The following is a 22249-nucleotide window of genomic DNA, read 5'->3' as shown; positions in this document are numbered from 1 at the left end:
ATATTTCTCCAGCAACTCGCTGTCTACAGTACATGGTCTATGCCTCTGAGCCATACAGGAGGGAAGGTATTACTACAACCCTGTAGACCATGAGCTTGGTGGCAGTTTTGAGAGTCTGGTCTACAAACACTCTTTTCCTCAGGTAGCCAAAGGCTGCACTGGCACACTGGAGGCAGTGTTGGACCTCGTCGTTGATGCCTGCTCTTGTTGTTAGGAGGCCCCAGAGATATGGGAACTGGTCCATGGTGTCCAGGGCTGTGCCGTGGATCTTGATGACTAAGGGGGCAGTGCTGTCCGGTGAGGACAGGCTGGTGGAGGACCTTTGTCACAGATGTTTAGCATAAGGCCTATGCTTTCGCACACCTCAGTAAATACGTCGACTATGTCCTGGAGTGCAGCCTCTGTACGTGCGCAGACGCAGGCGTCGTCCGCTTACTGTAGCTCGACAACAGAGGTTGGGGTGGTCTTGGATCTGGCCTGGAGACGACACAGGTTCCCACTGGTTCTGTAGTTTAGTTCCACTCCAGCGGGGAGCTTGTTGACTGAGTCGGAGCATGGCGGCGAGAAAGATTAAGAAGAGGGTTGGGGCGATGACGCAGCCTTGTTTGACCCCGGTCTGGAACCACAAGATTCTCACAATGACGTCCACAGAGAATTATAGAATGATACAGGGGACTGCCACCTTTACAGATTTGTGTACATACACCCCCAGGTCACTGTTCCTGCACCACGTTTAGAATTGTATCTGTGATGGGAAGCACAGCTAAGCCCAATCCAAACAGAGTAATTTTTCTTAATTGAGAAACCTAGCTTGCACCAGTACAGACCCCACCATCATCGCCATACATCAGAAAGACACAAACTCAAGTGCAAAACTGGCCTTGCAGTAAATTGCCATATCTGGCTGAATGATATTGTGCTTTACCCTGTCTTATTTTCTTCTGCTAAAACTTCCTACTATTCCAAAATCATCCTGAAGGGCAACCCAAGACTCTTCTTCTCCATCTCTAATCATCTCCTCAAGCCCACTTCTCTTGGCATTGTCACCTCAGGAATGCCCCAAGTATATATCCTTGATTCACTCACTATACAAGCAGCACCTCGGTGACATAATCCGCTGACATTATTCAGCAACCAGGTAAATTAACTGTCGTGTTTCCTGCATTACAACAGTGGCTACATGAAAAGTATTGGCTGTGAGTTTCACTTTGGGATGACCCTCTCCTATCTGAGCTGTTTGATTCAAGCACAGGCTGTATCACACTCCCTGAAATGATTGTTCTCTTTGTGCAATATATCCTGAATGGCTCATTTACCAGAGCTGCTGTCCAGAACAACCCCAGTCCCTCAGTACTTGCTATGTGACCCTGTCAGCTGTGTGTCTCTGTTGACTTATTTTAGGATTTATCACCTGTATCATTGTCAACTGCTTACATTCAGTGCACTCAGCTGATGGTAAAAGTAGAGACTGCACTTCCAAATCATGAAATTGTTCAGGATGTGTTCTAACAGGCGAGTTTGAGGCTGGAATTCACTTAGCTTCAGCTGAAATGTTAGTTTTAGTCATTCCGCTTGCTTTCTACCCTCCGCTCCTGAACATGACTCCTTGCTGGGGTACAGTTCCATGGGAACCCTTCAGTATCTCAAGCCAAGAAGTTAAGTCCAATCCTGTCCTGTCTCAACACCCACCTGAGCATTTTGCAGCAGGGGTCAGAAAGCTGGCTGATTTTCCCTGCCCGATCCTGGAAGGTCCAGGCAAACTGCAGCCCTGCTTGAGACCAGCTAACTCAGTACAGACCAGGTATGAACACACACCAGACACCACGCGAGCGCGCGCGCGCGCACCCATACCAGACACGCGAGCGCGCGCGCACCCATACCAGACGCGCGAGCGCGCACCCATACCAGACGCGCGCGCGCGCACACCCATACCAGACGCGCGCGCGCGCACACCCATACCAGACGCGCGCGCGCGCACACCCATACCAGACGCGCGCGCGCGCACACCCATACCAGACGCGCGCGCGCACACCCATACCAGACGCGCGCGCGCGCACACCCATACCAGACGCGCGCGCGCGCGCACACCCATACCAGACGCGCGCGCGCGCGCACACCCATACCAGACGCGCGCGCGCGCGCACACCCATACCAGACGCGCGCGCGCACACCCATACCAGACGCGCGCGCGCGCGCACACCCATACCAGACGCGCGCGCGCGCGCACACCCATACCAGACGCGCGCGCGCGCACCCATACCAGACGCGCGCGCGCGCACCCATACCAGACGCGCGCGCGCGCACCCATACCAGACGCGCGCGCGCGCACCCATACCAGACGCGCGCGCGCGCACCCATACCAGACGCGCGCGCGCGCACCCATACCAGACGCGCGCGCGCGCACCCATACCAGACGCGCGCGCGCGCACCCATACCAGACGCGCGCGCGCGCACCCATACCAGACGCGCGCGCGCGCACCCATACCAGACGCGCGCGCGCGCACCCATACCAGACGCGCGCACACACCCATACCAGACGCGCGCACACACCCATACCAGACGCGCGCACACACCCATACCAGACGCGCGCACACACCCATACCAGACGCGCGCGCGCGCGCACACCCATACCAGACGCGCGCGCGCGCGCACACCCATACCAGACGCGCGCGCGCGCGCACACCCATACCAGACGCGCGCGCGCACACCCATACCAGACGCGCGCGCACACCCATACCAGACGCGCGCGCGCACACCCATACCAGACGCGCGCGCACACCCATACCAGACGCGCGCGCACCCATACCAGACGCGCGCGCACACCCATACCAGACGCGCGCGCACACCCATACCAGACGCGCGCGCACACCCATACCAGACGCGCGCGCGCGCGCACACCCATACCAGACGCGCGCGCACCCATACCAGACGCGCGCGCACACCCATACCAGACACGCGCGCGCGCGCACACCCATACCAGACACGCGCGCGCGCGCACACCCATACCAGACACGCGCGCGCGCGCACACCCATACCAGACACGCGCGCGCGCGCACACCCATACCAGACACGCGCGCGCGCACACCCATACCAGACACGCGCGCGCGCACACCCATACCAGACACGCGCGCGCGCACACCCATACCAGACACGCGCGCGCGCACACCCATACCAGACACGCGCGCGCGCACACCCATACCAGACACGCGCGCGCGCACACCCATACATACCAGCCAGCGGCTCAGTGGGCAGCACCCTCGCCTGAGTCAGAAGGTTGTGGATTCAAGCCCGACTCTCGGGACTTGAGCTTAGACGTCTAGGCTGACACTCCAGTACAGTACCGAGAGACTGTTGCCCTGTCAGAGGTGACATCTTTCAGATGTGACATTAAACTGAGGCCACGTCTGCTTTCTCAGGGTGGGAGGAGATAGTGTGGAGCATAAAGACTGGCATGGACCAGTTGGACCCAATGGCCTGTTTGAGCTGTACATTCTATGTCATTTAGTTCATATTGCCTCTCCTCATTCTTCCTGCCAAAATGCATCTCTTCACACTTCTGTTACATGTCATATGCCATGTGACTGTCCATTTCACCAGTCTTTATATCCTCCTGCAGTCTGTTACTATCCTCCTCATTTTTTATTACAATTCCAATTTTTGTATCTTCTGCAAACTTTGAAATTGTGCCCTGTATACCCAAGTCCAGGTCATTAATATACGTCAAAAGACCAGTAGTCCTAATACCAATATCTAAGGGGCACGACTAGAAATTTCCCTCCAGTCTGAAAAACATCTGTTCACCACTACTCTGCTTTCTGTTTCAGCCAATTTTGTACTCATGCTTCCACTGTACCTTTAATCCCATGGGCTTTAATTTTGCTAACATGTCTATTGTGGTACTGTACTTTGTACAACACCTTTTGAAAGTCCACATACACATCAACCATCATTACCCTCATCAACCCTTTCAGTTACTTCAAAGAACTCGATCAAGTTAGTCAAACAGGATTTACTTTCAACAAATCAGTGCTGACTTTCATTAGCCCATACATTTTCAAATACCAATTAAATTTTGTCCCAGATTATTGTCTCAAAGTTTCCCACTGCCCATGTCAAGCTGACTGGCCTGTAGTTGCTGGGTTTATCCCCCCACCTATTTCCTTTAAAAAGGGTGCTTGAAACATTTGCAGTCCTCCAGCACCACTCCCACATCCAAGGAGGATTGGAAGATTGTGGCCAGAGCCAAGCAATTTCCACCCTTACTTCCCTCAATAACCGAAGATGCGTCCCATTCAGACTGGATGACTTATCTACTTTGAGGACTGCCGATCTTTTAAGTACCTCCTCTATCTATTTATCTTATCCAATATTGCTCCTGCCACCTCCTTTACTGGTACATTGGCAGCATCCTCTGCACTGGTGAAAACAGATGTATAGTACTCATTTAGTACCTCAGCCATACCCTCCATCTCCACAAAAAGCTCTCCTTTTTGGTCCCTAATCAGCCCCACTCTTGTTTTGCCTACCCTTTTACTATGTGTGTTTATAAAACCCTTTTAGGTTCCCTTATATGTTAGCCACTAATCATTTTTCATACTCTCTGCCCCTCATTCACTTTTTTAAATCACCTCTGCACCTTCTAAATTCAGCTTGGTTCTCTAATGTATCAACAAGAACTTGCATTTATACAACACCTTTAATGTAATTTATATGTCCCAAGGCACTTCACAGGAGCGTAATCAAACAAAATTTGACACATTAGGACAGAAAGGAGGTAGGTTTTAAGGAGCGTTTCAAAGGAAGTGAGGTGGAGAGGTTTAGCAAGGGAGTTCCAGAGTTTAGGGCCTAGCAGCTGAAAGCACAGCCAATGGTGCAACGATTAAAATAGGGGATTTTCAAGAGGCCAGAATTGGAGGAGCACAGAGATTTCAGAGGGTTGCAGAGCTAGGGAGGGGCGAGGCTAAGTCTGGAGGGATTTGAAAACAAATTGTCATAAGCCTCCTTTTTCTGTCTCATTTTAACCTCTATCTTTAGGCATCCAGAAAGCCCCATGGGAACATGTCTACTCTGTATGCAAATCATTTCCTCTTTGAAGGCCTCCCATTTTTCCAATTACTGTTTTGCCTACTCATTTTTTGATTTAATTCCACCTGAACCAGATTATTTTTCAACTTACTGAAGTTAAACCTAAAATAGATATTATGATCACTGTTCACTAAATGCTCTTACCTGCCCCATTTCATTCCCCAGAACTAGATCCAGTACTGCTTCATTCCTTATTGGGCTGGAAACACATAGCGAGAGAGTTCTCTTGTACACATTTCAGGAACTCCTCCTCCTCTTTGCCCTTTACACTGACTATCCCAGTCTATTTTGGGATAACTGAACTCCCCCATTATCACAACTCTAGTACTTGCATCTTTCTGTAAATTGCCTGCAAATTTGCTGCTCCATCTCCTTCCCACCATTTGGTGGCCTATGGTATACACCCAGAAGCAAAACAGCTCCTCTATTTTTCCTTAATTCGAACCAGACTGTCTTTGGCCTCAACTACATCATTCTTTACCACCACTATATCTATCGAATAATATATTAAAAATCTTGGAACAGCCCACACTTGTTGCAGTCATGTTTGTCAGGTCTGGAACTCATACTTCTAAGTCTTTAAAAGGTTTATTTTTAATTCTCTTAAGCCTTTAAAAAAAATTATATGGTTATTTCTGATATATTCTCATGTAACCAACCCCCTCCTTGGTCTTTCCACATGCATCCAAGTACTTGAGCTAGCTTTCCTGACATAGTACAAACCATTTTTAAAGCTGTTTTTCTAGATTTAATCCTTTTCTGCTGCTTCTTTGAGCAGTGTTACAGCCGTACTAGTGCAGATTATGTGAGAAAAGAATTATACAAACTGTAATCTCCAAACCACCTGGATACCCATTACAAAGTTGTTCTTCCAAAACCACCCAAACTCATCAAAAACACTATAGTACTTGCAAAAACAAAATAATGCCTGAAAATTTGACTAGAAATATTCTTCTTGCAGATTCTAGATACATTCTTTGTATTAAGGGGCAACAGCAAATTTTATATTTCAAATCAAATTGAAAGGTCAGTTTTATTGAAGATGTAATGAACTAATTCAAGTGAAGCATGCCCTGCCTGGTTGTGCACTGCTTTTAATCGGTCGCCATTTCCAACAAAGTCGGCTGCATGTTAATTGGCATTCCTTTTCAAGAGGCCTGTTGCATTAAATGGTCAATACATTTGTTTGATCAGAGCCCTTTTTGGTGTTAAATTAACTTATTTTATTCATCCCTCCTGTTGCCACAGAAGCACCTGTGTTTCCATATCACCATTATACTCAGTTTCCACTGCTTGAACAGCTGAAGACCACTGCTTTGCTTCTTGTTTTTATTTGGTTCCTTTCTCTCCCTTACCTCTGCTACCTAAGAAGCCTACTTCACCTTACTGCCAGACATGGCTGCAATCACACCACCATTTCAGCCCTTCACCTTGTTTTCCCTCAGTCTTTCTTTTTAATTTATTAAATGGCCCTGTTATGCTGTAAATTTCTTTATTTCCTAATCTCATTTTTAAAAGCCCCATTTCCTTCCCACTACAATTCGCCCTCCCCCTTACTCCACATTGTACTTTTAAAGGCCTCTTCCCCATTGCAAAGGTCTGCTCTCTGTTTTTCTTTCAATTCCTGTCAGTCAGTCCTTTTTCCCTCCAAATTCTAACAGTACACAAGTTCAGATTTCTCACCACTCCAACCCCCGTAATACTCACTACTCCATTACTTTCTGCATCCCTCAACTACTCACTGATGCTTCCTTCCCATTTACTACAATACACCAAATATCACAAAACTCAATAGATTCCTTACTAATTCTCACCATCTCTACAACTCAATACCCCAACTCCCACATTCCTCAATCCTTACAAACAAAACAGCCAGCTTCCACAAACCATATTGTCTCATCTACCATAACTAATGCACAGAAGATTCACTTCCTAACAGCCCATATCCTCTGATTCCCAGTATTGCAGCAGAACTAGTATAGATTATATATGTGCAAACAATTGAATAAACCACTTAAATACTGGTTACAAAGTTGCACTTCCAAAACCACCCAAACTCATTAAAGACATAATTTGCAAAACAAAATAAAGCTCGTGCATTTGACAAGAAATATTCCTCGAGCCCCAGTTCAAAGCAGTAGCAAACACTCGAGTTATATCCATTATAAGCTGCTTCTGCAGTCAACCTTTGACCCGATCATCTAAACTTCTTGACAAAAGCCTGTGACTCGCTCTGTATCCATTGTCCCATACAAGACTTCCCAGGTCCTGTCATTGCAGCACCTCACATTACTACATCAAGACTCATTCCTTTAACTTGGGGTTTGTTCATTTCTGAAGTTCACAGCCCAGATAGTGTAGGTCCTGATGAGCGGCACACTGGGTGAGCGCAATTTCCTACATTACTGCCATATTTGCCTTCAATGAAAAGAGTTGAACAGCCTGCCCCTTTCCCATGCCAGACATCAGAGGGTTAGAATCCAATTAGTTGCTACGTAGACATGCAATAGTTAGCACAATGAGGTGAGCATACATAATCAGGCTGCCTGAGCAATCTCATCTCAAATAGCTTCTATTGGTAAATGCAGCACAAAGCCCTATATAGTCATTAGCTGCTGCAACAGTCCCCAAGAATCAATCTGAAAGCTACATAACTGCACTCAGAATTTGCACTTTAGGAGCATTCACACCCATTACAGCTCTCAAGATGCTAACAAATGTTTGCAATTACATTTGAAAGGATAAAACACTTGTAGGCGAGCTGCCTATCCTGTCAGACAGCAACAAACCTAATTTTTACCCCCAGACTGACTTTTTCCAAGATGATTTTATACTGCCACTTTCAAAACATTTTCCAGTGATGAGACTTTGTGGTGCACTGGAGTGGAAGTGAAACATCGGGACAGCAGAGGCCATCCCACCAGGTCCAGGTTGCATGCTGCAAGAGAAGGTTCCTCAAGCCTGACTACAAAGCAGGATGTCTGATAAATGTGCCCTGACCCCTGAAATTCCAGAAGCACCATCTAGCAAGATCAATTGGTTGTTCCTCCCTCACACATCAATGTGTGCACATACAGACTATCCCCAGCTTCAACATACAGTTCACAGGCAACTCAAGCATACATTACACCTAGTGTCCTTTTAACATTAGTTACACTGTGCCCAGTTTAATCCTTTACAATTCCTCTGCCTACGTGTGACTCATGCTTCGATATAATTCCATGGGCACTACAGAAGGGTATAATAAACAAGCCTATCATTCTCACATCCAAACACATATACTATCCAGCAAATGTTATGTGACAGAAAATAGTACTGTAAACCCCCGCCACCCCCCACCCCCAGAGGGGTTTTCCCTCCCTAATGCAGGCAGGCAAAGATCAATCGTCATAGCCTCACCACTGGCCCAGTTCAGACCAGATAACAATACCCATCAGAGACTGAACTTGCAAACTCCCTGGTCCAGATGGCTTAATAGCAATAACCCATCCCCTATATATGAGCAGATGGTTCTAGAATCCCAGAATTTCCTCCACAAAACAAGAGAATCCAAGTGCATGAAGGAGCTTTCATAATGGAAAACTCATCAGGGACAAGGGCACATCTCCTTCAATCAGGGGCTCTAACCAACTGAAACAACTTGCCCAAAGCCATGCATGAATCAGACTGACAGCAACAGCTCCCTCGCCCTCAGACTGTAATAAAGAGGGACTGAAGCCAGTGAATGTACTATAAAATAGATCATCCTAACAGCAGACAGGCAAAATCAAAGTCCGCAAGCATTCCAAACAATATGGCATTCAAAACAGTACAAACAGAATTACCAACAATGCTGACGTGCTCCAGCCTGCACAATACTGCAGTGACATTGAATGCAAACCAAGCCAAGTGCAAAGGACAAATGTGTGGAGGAGTAAACAGGAAGCCATTTCAGTAAGGGCACCAGAATAACCAGATGTCAGAAAAATATCCAAAATAGAAAATGTTCTAACAAGAGGATGGAGTCAGAGGTGAGGACAAATCAGGGCAATAAAATTTGGGAGTATACTTCTGGCCAGCAATTTGGAATTTTGTAAACTTATGCAATAGCTGTACATAATTCCAACTGAAAGTACAAATCCAAGTAAATGACATGCTAGGATTTCACTCGCCTTTCAAAAGATAGATTGTGAAATTTCCATGAGGATTGTCCGACTAGTTAAAAAATACCAGCAATATGCATAATTAAGAAATGAGGCACCCATTCCAGAGTCCTCGTGTTAGAAGGTACCAGCTGCTTCTAGGTTTGAAGTTAAAAAAAAAATCCCACAATAGCCCTCTTGAATAGCTGCATCAACTGGTGTAGTACTAATCAGCTAATCCAGAGAATGAATCGGCCTCTATCTGTGCAAATTGAAGTGGCCGAAATGGAGCTAAAATGAAAATCCAAGGACTGCCCTAAGCAAATCATGTCCCAAAAGAGAGAAAGATCCAATGCAAAGAAACTAGATCATGGCTGAGGCCAATAAGCTACCCATAATGTTAGCACTTGTAGGGGCTGTGAAAGATGAAACATAATGCAATTTTTTTTTGGGGGGGTGGGGAAGAAAAGGTGTGGGAAGAAAAGCAACTAATTTTGACCCAAACAACAAAATAGATTTAATATTTATACAGCAGCTAATTAGTGAAACATCTCAAAACACATCATGCAATGAATTACCTTTGAAATGCTGTTATCTACACTCTGCCAGCAACATTCCACAAACAGTAATGATCAACCAGTTTCTGGTGCTGAGAAACAACACCGGAAGAACTCACTGCTCATCTTCAGATTACACTGCCTGAACAGATAGGACCTCTGTTTAGCACCTGATTCAAAAAGGACACACTTGTCAATATTATAGGATCAGTCTAATGAGCTGAAATCCTGTAATGGTTGCTTAAACGGTCTACTTTAAGACCCAGAGGCAATGGCACTACCAACTGGGCCAATTCAATGTTATTCTAGGGAAGGTGTGACAGTTGGCAGATTCTTTTGTTGCACATACTGACAGAAGCCACAAAATATTGGGTCGAGCTGTTGGGACATCTAAACACGCAACATACTGAACTGCTCAAGGACACTTCCCCCTCAGGGACCACAAACATTATACTATTTGACTTATTAAATGGAGGCATTGCCCAACACTTAATTGTTAAACTCATCATCATAGGCGGTTCCTTGAAACGAGGATGACTTGCTTCCACGCCAAAAAAAGGATGAGTTCACAGGCGTTTCGAAAGAAGAACCTGAACTACATCCTCAAGGGTGGAAGATGCCTGTGCTTGGATTTTTTTTTAAAAAACGTGTGGTGGCCGTTGCACACCAGCCACCACACAGGCTTGACAGAGCTAGGTCTTGGTCCAGTGGCAAGAATTACCCAAGACAACTGGAGACCTGCTCTGCTGCACGGACCCAGTGCGCACACTGTGGGCTGGCCCGTGCTGCCCCGGGCCCCTAACTCATGTCTCGCCTGGGCCCCGATCATATCCCTCCACAGTCTCTCTCAGCTCCTTCGCCCCGATCTCGTCTCTTCTGCTGCACCTGCCCACGTGCCAATCACCGACCTGGACCTTGCTGACTTCACTCTTCGCTGCTGTTGCCCTCCTGCACCAGCTCGTGCTGTACCTTGCAGTGGCCTCCACGCTGCCCAAGGCCGCCGCTCCTTTTATGGAGCCCCGACCTGCCACTGATGGTCTCTCGCAGGTCGGGGCCTCTACTACTACCATAGTGACAGCAGTGCTGCTAAGTTTATGCTTCTTTCTTGCTGCCGACTTGCTTGTTTCAATCAGCCACAAACAGGTAAAACACAAAGTGCAGGGTTTATGAGCAAGGCGGTAATGTTTGGGACACAGTTTGTGCCACTTGTCCAGCTTTGATGCTAAAATCAGGCCCTTCCTCTGGCTGCAACAGAATCTTAGGCATCTACTCCCAGGATTTTTTTTAAATTGTGCAAGATTTATGAACTTCGCTTGTCGAGGGCAAACTCAATTATTAACAACATTTATGTGTCATTTGGCCCATCCCCAAAATATTGAAGAAATGCACTTAAAGTAAAGTCAATGTAAGATACAACTTTAACTGAAAATGAATATGGTATTGATCAACATTCCTTAAACCCAGATCATCTGTTGAATTTAGAAAGTAGGTATATCTCCCAGCATCCATCTGGATTCTGCTGAGCACTGCACTAAAATGTGGATTCAGAGGTTGATACTCCTGCACAAAGTTATTACTCAGGCAAGCACCAGTGCTGGCCCTGTCTCATTTCTGTCAATCTCAGTGGTTGTCACTGAGCTCACAACAGTACAGATTCTAAAAGATCGATCATAGGGTGTTATAGTTTCCTGAAGTATCACAATTAGTGCCAGGGTAAATGATCACTGTTTAAAAAAAAGTGACCACTGCATTTACACAGCCTGGTGGGACCAAGCTTTCACTGAACGTAATACAGAACAAAAAACATGCAAATGCTGGAAATCTGGAATAAAACTGGAGAAACAGATCAGCCAGCTTCTGTGGAAAGAACAGTCGAACAGTTCTGAAAAGGGCATGAGCTCAAAGCATTGACTGTTTCCACAGATGCTGCCTGTAAATCAGAAAAACCCTGGAAAGAATACAAATTCAGACAAATTTTTCTGATGCTTTTTCTGTTAATCTGAGGAAATGCCAGTTACAGGTCAAATACAAACAGTTAGCATATACAACAAGTCAATGCAACTATTTGTTACAGAAGTGTCATGAGAATCCAGGAAAAGAATTATAGTAATGGAGAGGATGAGACATCAGTCAACCCAAAATCACAATCTGAAACTTCAGCTTCCACTAAACCAAAACTGGGAAAATCCCAGTTCCTGACAAACCAGCAAATTCAGGAATATTTCAGTTCCCTGAAGAAAATTCACTAGTTATATTTACAAATTCAGCTAATGCACAGGATAAAACAGAAATATTGCAGCACCTTTAGAACGTATTGACACCAACTTTAGATTTATTTTCAACAGACTGGTCAAATAACATTTAACCTATAAACCAGCACCCCTACCCTGCTGCATGTTAACAGCAATGACTGAACAGAATAAATCAAAGCCCCTGGCTTGCATCCCTACAAACCTAGGGTTCTGGGTGGGGAGGGTACAGCTGTTCCAGATTGAGGAGGAAATCTCACACCTGATCATTGCCCTACTGGACAATGTGCATATCTGTACATCTGGTGTCAACATTGAGCTACGCTGTATTGCGCCCTGACCCCCTCCAGTTGAATAGTCTACCACTGCTTATTGTGCCAGCTCCCACACAGAATGACCAGTTGAGTAAGGTACCAACAACAAGAGAGCAGTCAGGGAATAGCAAGTGGAGGCCAACACTTCAAATCTCATGAAAGGAATCAGATAGTAAAGGGAGGAATCTTCAAAAGTGACATTGAGAGAGTCATTCAAAACACCAAAGAGGTCAACCAACCACAAGAGGATTCACTTTAAATTTCCAACATTAAGCAAATAAATTGGAATAAAACAGATCACAGGATGGGAATGGGCAATAGGCACCATAAGAAGTGGTTAAACACAAGTGGGTGCAGGGACAAAACAAGGAGGCACAATACAGAAAACCAGAAAGAACACTTGGAGTTGTAGGTTATATTTGTGATGTTGCAACCATTAAAAGAGTAGCAGCAATTTAGGAGCAGTTACATCCGCTCGAGAAATGACAGACTCAAACCATCTTCCGCAATCCCTCCGCTTCCTCCACCCTGTGGTATCACTGAGCTTGCTTTTGTCTGGTTTATTTTTGGAGTGTCTCTCCACTTCTTTATGGTAATTTGTCACTCCTCATTCTGATACTGTGTTATTCCACTAGTTCTATGCAATGAACACAGTGCACCAAGTCTATGTTTACACAGAATATGCACGAGTAAATGGAAATCAAAATTAATTCAAATTCCACATAGCATCCTTGGGTTAAAGGACGCAAAATCAGCCCGGGTTCCTGCTCCTGATCATATGAAGATGCCCGACAGAGGTTCTCAGACGGCATTGGGCTTACCCGTGATGCTCATCATCAAAATAGCCTGCCAACAGTCAGGAATATAATGTGAATAACAGCCATTTGGGGCAGAGAAGCAAGATACACCAGTGCAACTGTGCCCAAGCAAGGAGTCAATGACTCCAGGGGATGGCAGCCCAGAGGGCAAGGAACAAGTGAGAAAAGGAACAAGAAAAACATTTTACCGTCACTGAGCAAGCAATTTTTACACTGCAATGTCAGAACGCTGATATCCTTTCTCTCGTGCACCCTGCCCTTGTAGAATAGAAACTGCTCAACTGCAGACCCAGTTATTCAAGATCAATTGAGTAGCCAAGTGCACATGCTGGCCTTCATTTACAGCACAAGATTACTGCTCAATGCACAGAAATAGAAAGTCTATCTGGAGCAATCGTGCTCATTCCGCTTAACAGAAATAAGCAGCCAACACTCCATGTGGGAACCAATTAAACAACTACACCGACAGCCCAAATCAACAACCCTATCTGCAGAGCTTTACAATTAGTATGCAGTAAAAAGAGAATGGACATCTGCAGCTCAGAAACAACTTCATTAAAAAAGCTGTTCAACTCAAAACTCTTACCAACGCATCACTGATCTTCTAAGTGACTACACTGCTGCAGTAAGCAATTCTAATAGGGCTGGGATGACAAATCACAGTTCTGCTTACATGGGAAACCAGCCTTCAGCTGGGCTTCTGGTCTGATTAAAGAGGTATCATCCAGTGTAGGAGAGTCCTCCTCCATCTTGTTCCAATAGTCTGCTGCTGCACCAGTTCCTCCATCCAACTATCACACTCACGCATGAGAATCATGAGCCACTCCAGCACCTAATCCAAGAATATTCGAATCTGAGCAACCAGGTCAAAAACCCTATAATGCAATCTCTGGAATTTAGCAACCGTAGATTCAATATCAAAACTCAGCATGTCAGAGTAATCACTCAGAGACTGACTCTCAGGATGTGGCATATAGGATAGAGGGAATCCTTATCACAGAATATACTATCACAGTTATCAGAAAATAGCACAAATCTGAACCTGAACTCCAGATACTGCAATTCCTAGGTAGTTAGGTCTGAGATGAGATTTGTGTGGAGTGCTACAATTTCCAAGCACTTCCGGAGGCGTCTAAAAAGAGTAGCTAGGTTTACATCAGATACAAGCCATTCGGCCCAACCAGCCTATGCCACTGTTTCTGCTCCACTCGAGCCTCTTCCAGTCTTTCTTCATCTAACTCTGTCAGCATAACCGTCTATTCCCTCCTTCCTCAGATGCTTATCTAGCCTCCCCTTAATGCATCCATACGGTCTGCTCAACCACTCCCCATGATAGCGATCCCCACCACTCTCCGGCAAAGAAGTCTCTCCTCAACTCTCCATCCAATCCCTTGGTGACTATCTTATATTGAGTCTCTCTGAAACCATTCACAATACTGAAGACCTCAATCTGATCACCCCTTAGCCCTCTCCCTTCAAGTGAAAAGAGACCCAGCTTGTTCATTCTTTCCTGATGGGTATACCCTCGTATTTCTGGTAACATCCTTGTAAATCTTCTCTGCACCCTCTTCGGTGCCTCTAACCTTTTTTATAATATGGCAACTAGTATTGTAAGCAGTACTCTAGTGTGGTCTAACCAAGGTTCGATACAAGTTGAGCATAACTTCACTACTTTTCCATTCTGTCCCTCTAGAAATAAACCCTAGTGCCCATTTTTTTTTTAATGGCCGTGTTAACCCGAAACTGTTCCCATTGGCGGAAGGGTCAAGAACCAGGACACAGACTTAAAGGTGATTGTCACCTTTGGTTTTTTTTGTCAATGAGGAAAAGCTTCCTTTTTTTTTTATACAGAGAGTGCTTATGATCTGGAATGCACTGCCTGAAAGTGTGGTGGGAGGCAGTCAATCATGGCTTTCTAAAGGGAAGTGGATAAATAGTAGCTGAATTGCTCTTAGAGAGCAGGTACGGGCTCAATGGCCAAATGGCCTCCTTCTGTGTTGTAACCATTCTATGATTCTCTGTTTATTACATGTGTGTGTTTCCAAGGGTCAATAGAAAGACCTTTACTTGTGGTAGTACCAACCTCCATACTGAAGAGCTACAAAATAAAATGGGCCCAGGAGCTGCATCAGTGAAATTCATCTGGAATGCTTCGCCTGCAGCAGGAGCATCACACCCCTCCCAAATAAGAGTGCCTAAAAATACACCTAGTGTTGCATTTATGACCGATTCATTTTACTTCCACTTACATTTCAGTAGAACAGTTAAGCCCTGCTGCTGTAAGACCAGTTTTAAAATGTTCGCAGTTGCACACTAAAATACAAGCTACAGTCACTGAATTACACACAAGTGTGTAAAATTTGTCAGCATACAGCAAGATAGAGGCACATTCTGCACCAGCAGCTCAGTAGAAGAGCCCAGCTAATGGTAGCTTACAAGCAGGTTTTGCCCATGTCCCATGATCAAACACACACCTACATAGACATTCCCCCCACAAACACCCCATCAGAATGGGGAACTTTGATCAGGTCTGCTTGCACTTCAAAGCAATGCAATATTGATTATTGTGAAATTCCATCCAGTCCCTTCCTTTTTGGCTCAGATAAATGAGCTTTTAGATCTGGTTTTACCTTTATTATGTTTTCCTGATAACAGAGGGCACATCTCTTCACAATATGCAAAGTCATTGGATCCCAGTGCTGGGGACAATAAATGACTAAAGCCTCCTGCAAGAAACCAATTCCAGAGATTCATTTATACTAGTCCTAAACCAGTGCCAACACTTCTCCAGCTCTTCAATCACACAATCACAATGTCAAATGTCACTTACAAGGCATTGTCATTATTCTTGTTGTATTAACAAGCAAGGGCTCTGCTCAGCTTGCTTTCAACATTCTCCCAAACGAGGCATCCCAGCTCATTAGACAATCATGTGTTTTGACAAATACAAATCAAGCATTTCAAATCTCAACATAGCAAGAGGAAGAGTAATCTGCTCCTTCCTAATGCCACCATATCTAGAGCATTTTGAATAACTGATGGAGGACGTAGTGGCATTAAGAGGAATTAGTTCTAGGACAAATTATCAGAATAATAATTCCTGTATTATCTAGAGCATACAACAGTCAAAGAAAAAATGCATTTAACACTTGCAGACCTGAATCTACACAAGGTGTCCCTCTGGATACATGGTGACCATCACTATATAGCATATTGGGTAGTGCTGGACACATACCTCAATTTCTGCATGAGGAATTACTTTAAAAAAAAATGTTTAAACCTCCATTCTCTCGAGGACCAGTGATTACACCATATTGGTAAACATTGCCATGGATATTTCCAACAGAAAGGCTTGGGCTGAGTAATTGATTTGAATTTGGCTAGGTGCCACAACCAGGAGTCCCAGTTACACGTGGCTATACTTTAAACTGCCAAACCTCAGGAGGACAAAGACAGACACTCAAAAGTCCTCAAGTACTGGGCAGACCCTTTGACCTGCAGCAGTGGCCAGCAGCTGACACGCTCCACGTATTCTTCACGGCGCACAGCAACACCCCACCCACCACAACTGCTCACTCAGGAGTCAGGCTAACTGGCCACTCTGGAGGCAATCAGCCGGCAGCCAATATTACCAGTGTCCCCCCACTCCCCGGCTCAGAGCAGGCAGCCTATAGGTCTCCCTGTCCTCTCAACCCCCTCCTTCAAGGAGCAGTGATCAACAGCAACACCTGATGTTTCACTCCCCAATCAGGAGCAATGACTGTCAGCCAGTCCGATCCTCCATTCGGCCCCAGGAGCAGTGTCCGGCAACCACCCCCCCAGAAGCGGAGGCCGACTGCCAGGCCATTCCTCCCATTCTAGCCACTCAGGTGCAAGGATCAACAGCCAGTGAATGCCTCCACCGCTAAACGCCAGTTGCGGGGCTGATTGAAGTGCGCTGCCCATGCCAGCCCTCCCTCCGTCAGTCAGTCGATCCCCGATGCCGCCGCTTACCTCCCGCACGTCTTGTAGACACTCGAGCACCGCGAAGTTGTTTTGCCAGGTGTGCTTGGGGCAGACCCGGGCCACGTCTTCGTGACACATCGGGTCCTCGGAAATCCGCCAGATGTTCTTGCGCGGGGCCTGGAACTGGCCCGGAGCACGGGGCTGGCCCGGGCCCTGGGGCTGAGCCTGGAAAGGGAGCCGGGGCTGAGCCGGAACCGGGCCCTGAGGCTGAACTTGAGGCGGGCCCTGGAACTGAGGCCGGCCCTGGCCAACCGCCTCTATCTCCTGTTGGCCTCGGTGATTCAAGGGGGGTGTGTCCCGGGCGCGATCGCGGTCTGGCGGCGGCTGCATGGCGCAGAGGCTCGGGAGGAGTAAAGTAAGGGCGGCCGCCAGCAGACAATGCGAGGCCCGCGGCCACCGCCGCCGGCTCACCGCCGCTAGCACTGAACTCCCACGTCCACAAGCCGCCATCTTGTAGTGGCAGCCGCAGCCTCTCCGCCCTTTTATAACGTGCGGCTCCGTGACGTCAACACGTTCTCAACATCGTCCACGTCCATCCAGGTGTCATACGTCTCGGACACTGCCCCCTGCTGGTCATGATATAGTTACCAGTCCAATATGGGGGGAGGTGGGGATGGAGTTGGATCGTGGCTTGAGAGGTTTGGGTTGTAAGAACTACATAGAATTTACACTTTAGTTCCCCACTCCACTCCCACTCCGACATCTCCGTCCTCGGCCTCCTACACTGTTCCAATGAAGCTCAACGCAAGCTCGAGGAACAGCACCTCATCTTTCGTTTAGGCACTTTACAGCCTTCTGGACTCAACATCGAGTTCAACAATTTTAGACCATAACCTCTGCCCATATTTTGCTCCCTTTCCTCCTTTTTTTAACCCTCCCCCCTGATCTTATGTAAAAAAAATCTGTTTTCCTTAGCATCTGGTAATTATTCTGCCATTCACACCCCATTTAGACTAAGCTTTTTCTAACTTCTGCCATTACTATCTCAAGTCGGCCCATCATTCCTTTTGTCTCTCTAATCTCTCCTGGCTTCCACCCTATCACAGACCTCTTTTGTTCTTTCCTACCGCCCCCGCCCTTTCATTGCTCCTTAAGAATCTGTTCATTTCGAACATTCGCTAGTTCTGACAAAGGGTCATCGACCTGAAACGTTAACTTTGTTTCTCTCCCCACAGATGCTGCCTGACCCGCTGAAATTTCCAGCAATTTTTGTTTTTATTTCAGATTCTAGCATCTGCAGTATTTTGCTTTTGTAATCGAATTTACAGCCCAGAAACGGGCCATTTGGCCCAGCTGGTCTATGCTGGTGTTTATGCTCCACATGAGCCTCATCCCATCCTACTTCAGCTCACCCTATCAGCATATCCTTCGATTCCTTTCTCCCTCATGTACTTGCATCGAGTCTACAGGACAGAAACAGGCCATTCGGCCCAACTTATCTAGCTTCCTCTTAAATGCATCTATCCTAATCATCTCAAACACTCCATGCAGTAGTTATTTCCATATTCTCACCATTCTCTGAGTAAAGAAGTTACCTTTGATTTACTACATTTGATAATTTTTGTCCTAAAAGATTAATTATCCAATAATTTACATTAAACAACATAAATAACATTTAGTGCTAAATAACAATTTAAACTATCAGACAATTTGAATTAAGCTGCTTTGAATTAAGAGACTGTAATCCCAAAATGTTAATTTGTTAAAAGCTAAATATTTTGTAATTATTTACAAATTACAATAGAATATTCAATGCTGGTAACTGAATGATTGTCTCCTTCACACATTGGTAGGTTGGATAATATGACACTTGCATAAAGTTAGCCTCTTATGTAATGCTGAAACATCTCCAAGCACTTCACTTAATGATAGTTCGGTAAATGGGGCAGGCAAATTTTCTGCATAGCAAGATCTCACACACAGCAATAAGATTCATAATTTGCTTTGCTGGTATTGGTTAAGGGAGGAATGGTGAATAATGTCATGGGTTTTTTAACGTTCACCATGGGACAATCAAAATATCATGATGGCCCTGGATTTATTTATGGGTGGAATAATGTTGAACCAGATAGGCAATGTCATTTTGCAGACAAATTAAATCTAAAAATCAAGTAATCCATCACATGATACCTGCAGATTAACGTCAACCTTTTCACTTGTTCCACATACCTCACCATGGCAATTATAAACAGTGGCCCACAGTAGCTGTGGCTACGGTGGCACCATTTTTACAAAATGCACTTATTTCAGTCGGAAACACCTTACATACACTCACACAATACAGGTAAATATAATTCACATGTATATTTTTTCTTTACAAACATCTACCACCATTCAGTAACCAAGGAAGTAAAGCACTCACAACAATCAAAAAACACTCGCAGACTCTGCTTTTCATCTTAGCATTTTACTAATGAACACACAAAAAAGGTTAAAGGACACATGGATACACATGCGAATATGTCCCGAGACGGTGACTATTAACCAGTTTTATTTGCTAATCAAACATGCAATTAGCCACATCTGAATTCCCAATTAGCCACTTGTGGCCCATTTGGAGGAGACGGGGGGTCCCCAATGGAGGGCTCTGTACGTGGGAGTTCACCCTTTATTTATTGGGGACTTGGCCTGGAGGGTGTTGCATGGAGCAGTCCCATGCAATAAGGTTTTAAGTCAGTTCACGGACTCCCAGGCTGCCTGCATTTTCTGCGGCCTGGAGGATTCCATCTTTCACGTTTATGTTGAGTGTGAGAGGTTGAAGTCCCTCTTGCACAAATGAAGGGGCTGCTCCTCAATTTTTGGCTGCACTTCAGTTCCACACTCCTGATCTTTGGTCACCCGGTGCAGGGGGAGGGGGGGAATGGGCAGGACAGGGGACCTCCTCACAGGATTGCTCCTAGGCCTGGCCAAAGTGGCCATCAACAGGTTCAGGCAGCAGGCAGGCGAGAGGGTCATTCAGCCCGACTGTCTGCCTCTCTTCCACGGCTACGTTCGTGCCAGAGTGTCCCTGGAGATGGACCATGCGGTGTCCACCGGTACGCTCGAAGCCTTCTGCGACCGTGAGCACTGGAAGGACTGGAGTGCTTCATGACAACCGGTTATAAAATTCTAATTTAATTTGTTACAGTTCCTTTAAAATTTTTGTTTATTTACAGTCTTTATTGGTTGTGCCCCTTTAAAAAGGGGGCACATGCTGAACTTTAAATTGGCGATTATCAATAAGAAGAAGAGTTAGCCACAGATGACTAGTGGCTATTATTGGACACTAGCCTACAGCACTCCATTTTGCCAATTTTCTCACACTTCCTTCAATAGAGTCTGTAAGTTACATGATACACTGTGATTTATTTTTCTGCTGTCATTTGACGTTTGCCCTTACTAACTTTATTTCTTAATATACCTGACATGTGATTTGTAGCCAGAGTTATACGGGGTACGCTATTTCAGATAACTTCACGCGTAATATCACATTTCAGATCATAGCGAACATGGGCTCATCTGTGGAAGCTGGCCTTTATAATGGGCACAGTAAAAGTATTGAGAGTTTGCCCAAATCGTAGCAGTGACCAGAATGGAACACTTCATTGTAAAAGTTAGCATAACTTATGGAGATTTGTACTCTACTTTTCTGTCTATTCCCTTTGCTCCACCATGGGGGGGCCATGCCTTCAGCCATCTAGGCTCTACGTTCTGGGATTTCCTCCCCAAACCTCTTTGTTTCTCTACCTCTCTTTCCTCCTGTAAGACACACCTTAAAACCAAGCTCCTGGTCACATGTCCTCACACGTCCTCTTTGGCTCGGTGTCAAATTTTGTCCGATAACATTCTTGTGAAGTGCCTTGGGACACTTGAGTTGGTTAAAGACACTGTAAATGCAAGTAGTTGTATTGTAGCCTTCAGTTTACTTTATTAAATTGTTTAGCCACATTGCCCAGACATTGAAAATGATTCATCTCATCTCATTCCCAGGTCTCTTTCTAAGTCACTCATGCCCATTCATCGATGCTCAATATTTTTCAATGGGTGCATAGCACTTTATATTTATCAATGTCAGATTGCATTTTAGCGTTTGTTTGCCAAATGACGTTGCCCATCTAAATCCTTCTGCAGATCTTTAACTGAGCTCTATGTCTGCTGCTTTCCCTATTTTAGTGTCATCAGCAAAGTAACACTTGGTTTCAATACCAAGGTCATTAAATGTAGATTAGAAACAACAGGAGTCCAAGTGATACTCCGTTCGTCCTCCAAACTGACGTTATACCTTTCACAAATACTCACAAATATTCACAATACCCTTGCTTATTCAGCCAAAACCCTTGCCAGAAAGAAATGTGTCATATTATCAAGGTTAACCGAGTACAAAACTTTGTGTTATTGGATGGTACAATACACAACAGTCAGTGAAATAAAAAAACAAAATGTTGAACAACTGAACATGAACAATTGTATTTTTGTGCCAAGATTGGAGGTAGTTGCACAGTGTGGTACTCATAGTATCTGTGTGTAAATCAGACTTCCATATTATGTTCATTCAGGTTGTTGAATATTATTGAGTTTTACAATAGATGCGGAGCCCACGGGATGTACTGCTATGTACAAGAAGCTTTGTTACAACACAGACCTGACTGGAACAACCTAAGATAACCAGTGGAGATAGTCTTACCTGTAAAATCGTTCTCTTCTCATGGCTGCAAACTGTGTGAACGTGTTTCTTCTGGGGGGCCAGTAAAGTTTAATCAAGCAGCTTTGTAGCCAGTGGAAGCAGTCAGGTGTTCACCATCAAGGTCGAGGCTCTGTTGCGAGGCAGGAGGAACAGGTGCAGGCTGGTCCAGATGCTCCCCCAAATGGCTTGGTGACAGGGTACTGGGCCGCTCAGAACAGTGGGTCTCAGATTGTATCAACAATCTCTTCTCAGCTGGTCTCACCCCAGGTTGCAGTGAGGTAGGGGGCAGTACAATTGCCTCAGTGCCCTGTCGGCTAGGGAGGGGAAGGTCAGCCAGCGTTTCCTCTCCTGAACACTACCGGTGGACTCTTGCTGGAAAATACATGTGTAGACAGCAGGTAGGAGTAGAATTAGGCATGGATGTGATGCTCCAATGG

At 45.7% G+C, this 22249-nt stretch overlaps 1 protein-coding gene across 2 annotated transcripts in view; it reads right to left on the bottom strand.

Moving 5' to 3' along the window:
- The window catches only part of glg1a (golgi glycoprotein 1a), a 137882-nt gene extending 120282 nt beyond the window's left edge, over positions 1–17600 (bottom strand). For both annotated transcript variants that reach the window (XM_070897849.1, XM_070897850.1), the window contains exon 1: positions 17138–17600. In XM_070897849.1, the coding sequence (XP_070753950.1) occupies positions 17138–17599 (462 nt within the window). In that variant the 5' untranslated portion in view covers position 17600. The remainder of the gene's footprint in view (positions 1–17137) is intronic.
- Between the last annotated feature and the right edge of the window lie 4649 nt (positions 17601–22249).

Source organism: Pristiophorus japonicus, chromosome 13, assembly GCF_044704955.1.
Source record: "Pristiophorus japonicus isolate sPriJap1 chromosome 13, sPriJap1.hap1, whole genome shotgun sequence".
NCBI classification, from domain to species: domain Eukaryota; kingdom Metazoa; phylum Chordata; class Chondrichthyes; family Pristiophoridae; genus Pristiophorus; species Pristiophorus japonicus.
The sequence above is the reverse complement of the archived record's forward strand: the minus strand, read 5'-3'. Positions and strand labels throughout refer to the sequence as shown.